The 6,222-nt window shown below is 44.8% G+C and overlaps 1 protein-coding gene across 1 annotated transcript; it reads right to left on the bottom strand.

Annotated features, from left to right (window-relative positions):
• Positions 1 to 1,631: 1,631 nt before the first annotated feature.
• Positions 1,632 to 5,560, bottom strand: LOC104539430 (proteasome-associated protein ECM29 homolog; the record flags this gene model as incomplete). Its single annotated transcript, XM_010182949.1, has 6 exons — positions 1,632 to 1,771; positions 2,573 to 2,644; positions 3,669 to 3,757; positions 3,912 to 4,017; positions 4,635 to 4,779; positions 5,376 to 5,560. Coding segments are annotated over 6 exons (737 nt in total), but the record flags the coding sequence as incomplete, so codon positions are not given.
• Positions 5,561 to 6,222: the final 662 nt, after the last annotated feature.

Below are 6,222 nucleotides of genomic sequence, written 5' to 3'. Positions count from 1 at the left end.
GCTCGCTGAGGTTTCTGCTACACGAGAGCCAGAGTGGGACAGCTCTGCCCATTTCTTGCTGACATTTTCTTACCAGGTGTGCACAAAGGAAATTCCTCCTTTCCCGTAGAGAGCAACTCAGACAAGAAGATTGTTACAGTACCAAAAAACACTGCATGGGAAATGGCACCTGAGGGAAAAGTAGGTACTGCATACCTGATTCTGAACAGATGGACATGGAGGAAATGGGCCGTTATCTGAGCAATCCTCTATGTGACAAGTTAAATCTGAAAGGAGCTGCAAGAAAAACAAGTCTTCCTACACTGGAAGCCATGGACATGATATTGCCCACACTAATGATTTTATTTCACCATCAGCAAAGCTTTTATCCCCAAAAAGCTGTACACATACTGGTCAGATTATGGTGCAGTGCTAACTTTACCCTATTAAAAGTCTGTTGCTATAGTCAGGTTTGTCTTATCTGAGGAGGGCAAAATCCAGGAGACAGGCAGCATGGCACCATCATCATATAGTAATTTTACTCACATTAATGCAGATAGAATCTTTCTTAAGTGCACATTAAGAAGTATTATTTGCTAAAAACCAGCATGACTTGTGCTGTTGAGAAATTACAGGTGATTCAGTTTCTTACAAATATTGACAAGTCTAAATCATTACAGGTTTCCAAAGCAACAACAGGGTAACAAACAGGAAAGGAATAAAACATTAGCACTATTAAAAAAAACGCGTCATTGCAAACTTTGAACACTGTTCAAAAACATCTAGAAAAGATTGTTTTCGTATTTTTTTTCCTGCAGCTGAGGAGTGTCCATGCAAAACAATTTTAAGAAGAGCAGTGTTCCACCTGGGCAGCAACTAGGCCCAACTTTGTCCCACACAGCTCAGTAAAGTGCTCTCTTGTGCATCCTTTGAGAAAAAAAAGGTTCTTATTTAAAGTTTGGGAGGCCAAAGTTGCTAGCTGGAGAAGGCATAGTCTTGGTCAATCCATGCTGAGGTCAGAGGAGGAAGGAGCGAAGTTAACAGTACTCTGCCTTTCGTAACTCACAGACAACAGCTGCAAGGGAGGAGCAAGCAGGAGAAGCAGAGGTGGGTGTCAGGTGAAATCCTGCCCCTGGGAAGCCACAGGAGTTTAACATAGGCTTCACCAGGGGAAGCATTTCATTCTTCATAGATAACAAACACTAGCTCTACTGCAGAGTCTGGAAGATTTACTGTTTAGACACGAGGTAACAGATCTCCACACATGACATAAGTGAAAAATCAAATATGCTTTTCACTTCCTGTGCTGGTGTTTCTTCGACAATTCCTTTGAAGGTCAAAGGGGATCTGAATAACATTCTTTTGCCGATTTAAAGGAAAAAAAAATCATCTTACCCTCAACATTTTTTATGTTGCACACTTATAAACATTTTAGGGCAGACTGTTAGAGGTATTTACTGATAAAACAACTAACCATAAGCTTAAAAGAGTAAAAAATAACATTAACAGGGAAAAGAATTTAAGGCATTTTTTTATTTTGGCCAGGAATGATGCATGCTACAGAGTAATCTTCATTTTCCCACTTGATTTTCAGACCACTGCACTTTTTTGTTTTTGTTTTACATGGCACTTTGTAGTTTGTGTTTTACAACTTAGTCAAGATTTTCAAGTGTTTTCTTCAATAGAAATGCCTTCTCTTGTAGCTCAGGTCTGCTATCTGATGCCATCGTAGCCAAGGAACGAATGAGGTGCTCTCTGCTTTCTGTTGTCAGGCTTTCCCACTGCTGAGTTTCTGTGTAGATAACGACAGACAGACACTGTATATGAATACCAGAATGCAAAAAAAAAAAACAAACAAACCCCAAAAGGCCATCTCCACCCCTAGACAGGCTGAAAGAGTCACTGCTTCAACATTTAATTGCTCTGTACTGTTGTTCCAGGAGGAGGCAATTCAGCTGGGCACTCGGGTGCATGTGCCAGCTCCTGCACCGGGAGTCATGCCTGTTTAGGCTAGGCTTGATTGTCTAAGCCTGTGAAAAAAGGGCCTGAACAACCAAATACTTCCCACTTCACAACTGCTTCATGTAATGCAAGGAGATTTTTGCTAGGATAAAGGTAACACAAAGTGCATAACAGAAATTCAAAGGAAACACTTGCTACAGAACTGCAGACATGTATGACCTTGAGATCTAAGTAGAGTGCTCTGAAGTAAATACTGCAAGGCTTAAATCCTAATTTAACAATGAGGAACTAAATCTGGCAGTAAAAAGGTAAAAATTCCTCTTTGCCACAAATAGGAGCTTACGGATAATGCAAAACTATACACTCAGTCCTGTGAGCTCTCTGGGACCCTCCTTGCTGGACATTTTCCCCACCCAAGGAGCAGTACTTTAGACCTTTATCCACAGTTCCTTCAAGCCCTTCCCATGTCTGCCAAGCTACCAAGTACAGACCTCCAAGTGCAGTCCCATCCCTGAAATCACCCAGTGCTGCAAGCAGAAGGTGATGCCATTTCTCCAGAACTCTAGGCCTCAGAGCCAGGTGCCTTCCTTACCAAACACGGTTCTTCCAGGTGGCAAGCCAAAAGTCTCACCTTGCAATTTGGTGAGCAACAGCTGTATCACAGACAAAGCTTCTGTTCTTATGGACGTGTAGCTTTTGTTTTCTAAGGGATTAAAAAACCAAAAAAATCCATGACCACATTGAGAGCCAAAGGCACACTAACTGTACAATGAGCAGTCACCACTTTGGTCTCCAGACACAGACAATTTCTGTGCATAACTGACTGTTCTTTTGGTGAGCTGTAATGGCTATTAACCAAATTTTAACAAGTAGCATTAAGGGAGGGTACACAAACTCTATGCCATCAAGCACAAGCTTCTCAGAGAAAGTTATTGGTCTCCTGTGCTAAAGTCCTGTTAATGTCTCATTACAGGAAGAACAATAGTTAAACTTTCCCCAAAGGAGTCTCTGGATTGGTAGCTAGCTCTAAAGCAGGTGCTGCTTTTAGCCATACCAGAAACAGGAGCCACATGCAGGTGTGAGACTTGGTGCACTGTTAGAGTCACAGGACAAGTGGGCATACTACCAAAGCAATCAACAGCCTCATGCCTGTCAGCATTACACAGGTAGCACTTATGTCCTCATGGGCACTCTACTCAGTGACAGCACAAACTGCCTCAAAGCCTTGGAGCTTCACGCACTGGCTCTCTGAGAAAATTTTGGGTCTCTACAACGCATAGGTATCCAAGAAGTCTGAACTGTGGAGGAGAAAAAACTTGGGTCTCATTGAATCAGTAACAGCTTCATTAGGTGGGATCCATCTGTATGAAGAAAATTATTGTTTCTGATTTGTAGTCTGGAGAAGTGCAGTCTGCTGTCTGCCTTTCCCTTCCCTTTCAAAGCTGCCTTGCACCAGAGGAATTGTGCACAGCACCCTGCATAGTACTGTCTTGAACAGCTACTGCAACATCAGAATCAGCACAGTGCAAGGAAGGGCAAAGTGTTCTCTTGTAACCACAGAATCCTGAGTTGGAAGGGACCTTGAAAGATCATCCAGTCCAACCCCTGTGCCATCACCTAGGCTTATGCTTATTCTGCACTTCCTCTACAAGCCAACCCCCAGAGGAGGAATGTATTAACAAGTGATTGATTCATCATCGACCACAAACTGGGCAAAGTCTATTTACCTAAAGAATGGGTGACAGATGAACAGGTTTCCAGCAGTATTTCTGTCAAAGCCACAGGGTCTGAGTGCTCCTCATCAAACAGCATTAGCCTGTCAAATGCAAAAACAGTCAGAAAACCTGCATCATTGGGACAGAAGTCTGCTCGACTTCCTCCGAGAATCCAGCGTCATACTCAGTTTCATTAAACAGTCCGAAGCAACAAAGAAAAGCATCATCATCAAAGTGGACTGCAGGAAGAATTACCCTTGAAAGTAGGCATTCATAGCTTGTAGCACTCCAAGCTGCACTTTCCATGTGCTGAGTTTCAGGCGGTCAGACATTAACTTGCAAAACTCTTGGCGATAGCAACCTACAGAAAAATCAGGATGTCATTGTATTACCATGGGGAAAGGCAGAAGAAAACACTTCCTGCTCCGCTTCCCAGGTGTTCCTTCTGCTCCTCTCCAAGCAACATCAAGCAAGTCACTGCATATGACCAAGTGATCCTGAAGACCTTCACCACATACAACATTCTCATTAACAAGCACTGGAAGATAAACAGCTGCACTACACATTCTGGCATGTTAATAAAAGCAACCTGGGTTTAATTTTTTTTTCCCCCAAGGTATACCCAGTTCCTCCGCCACATAACTGCTTTGAGGCAAATGTAAATGTGAGCAGCAGAATTAGGCTGCTTTTGATTAGGCAAGCCACCTGTATGTCTCCACAAACTCAGAACAGTTTGGTGAAGTGAACTTCAGACAACAGGAAAGGAATTTCCCCAAAGATGGGCAACTCTGAGAAAGCTCTTGGGGCAGCTTTCTCACTGAAGAACTTGCAAGCTGCAGACATCAAGATCCTGCATCTCCTCTAAAGCCTCCCCACTCCCTACATGATGTCCAGATCCTTCCCTTCTCCCCCTTTTTGTTTTAAGGGGAGACAGTTTGAGCCAAGAAAGTTTGTTCTGCACACCATTAGCTGACTTACGCTGTGTCTCCGGGCTCCTCGGCCAGGCTTTGCCCAGGGTCTCGAAGGCACAGAGCAGGGACTCCATCTGCGCCTCTTTCTCCCTCATGTCTTCGTCCTCTTCATCATGCTTTGGTAAACCCGTGCCCATGCTCTCAAGAGAGTTCTGTGGAGCCATAGGGGAAGGTATGATCGACAGAGGGATGAAGGCAGGCTAGCCACACACTTCAGCACAATTCAGTCTTCCCTTGCTGTTTGTGCACACCAGTCCTTGTACCCAGGCAGTGACTCCATACAGTTGGAGCACAGGCCCCCTCGGCCACTGGCAGTTCTGGTGCACAGCAGGCTCCACAGCCTTGCATTTAACACCTCCCTGTGCTACACAAGTCTCACTGGCAGAGCTGTGAAGCACTGCAGATACTAAATGGAAGCACTCTACACAACTTCCTAGGAGTCTCTTGCTGCCTGTAAAACAGCAAGGAATTAACTTTTAATGCTGTATCAAAGCAGTGCTAGACACCACAGGAAGGACTATGCCTAGGCAACAGCTGGGCTACTTCAGAATTTGGGCAGCATGGGCATAACCTCCCCCAGGGCTCACCCAGTCTGGTATTCAGCCCCACCAAGATCTGTCTGTGTGTGGTAATCCTCACATCAGGAGCTTTCTGGGCAGAAGCCTGGTGTGTATGTAAGCATCAGCTGGACTGCTACCACTTGGGTGTTTTGTTTTGAAAGGACAAACTCAAGAAGTTGAACTGTCACCTTCTTTATCATAGGAAAGACGATATCTGCCAGCTCCTGGAACCGGTCTTCCTTTGTTGCCTGCAGCACTCCGGCCGCACAGCGCAGCGCCACCATCTTATACTTCAGGTTCTCTTTCCGACACTCTTTTTTGGACAATATCACCGATGGTGGGCTGGCCAGGCAGCGACTTCTGCAGCTCCGCACTGAAACACAAGGCATACAGAATCTAGCAGGCCCACACTAATCCCTTCTCACATATAGGAAGCAATGCCTCTGTCAAGGCACAGGGTTGCCTACCAACAGCTGTAACTGTTAAATTCTGGAGGTCTCCTTTGCTCTGACCCTCTGTTCTCCCTGTTTTTCTTCCTTGTCTTTCCTCATATGCTTCCAATGCACTTCCCCCACTTATGTTTCTTCATCCTCTTCCTCTCTCTCCTCCTTTAGGATGTCCATCCTTTCTCCTAGTCTCTTCTTTCTTCTTAGCAATTCTGGCCTCTCAACATCTTCTTCCTGGCCCTAAATCCCCCATTTACCTCTGCAGTTCCCTTTGAAGCAGCACTTGTCCCTCCCAGCTATAACTAGTGACCCACACTGACAAGTAGAGTGAAGAGACTCCTCACAGACTGATGGATGGTGTTCACAACTTTCTAAAGTCTCCTTAGTCCCTGACAGGCAACAATACTGTGCAACAACTTCCTTTTTGAGATCCCAGATCATGAGGGTACCACATCTTTTGGGACACTTACTTGCACGCAGAGACGACACTGGCAATGGCCTTTAACAGCTCCTCCTGCAATGAGTAGAACAGATACCACTGAGAAATGCTACACAGCCAAATCACAGAATCACAGAATCTCTCAGTTGG

The sequence above is a fragment of the Mesitornis unicolor genome, unplaced genomic scaffold, assembly GCF_000695765.1.
Source record: "Mesitornis unicolor isolate BGI_N332 unplaced genomic scaffold, ASM69576v1 scaffold32424, whole genome shotgun sequence".
Lineage (NCBI taxonomy): Eukaryota > Metazoa > Chordata > Aves > Mesitornithiformes > Mesitornithidae > Mesitornis > Mesitornis unicolor.
The sequence above is the reverse complement of the archived record's forward strand: the minus strand, read 5'-3'. Positions and strand labels throughout refer to the sequence as shown.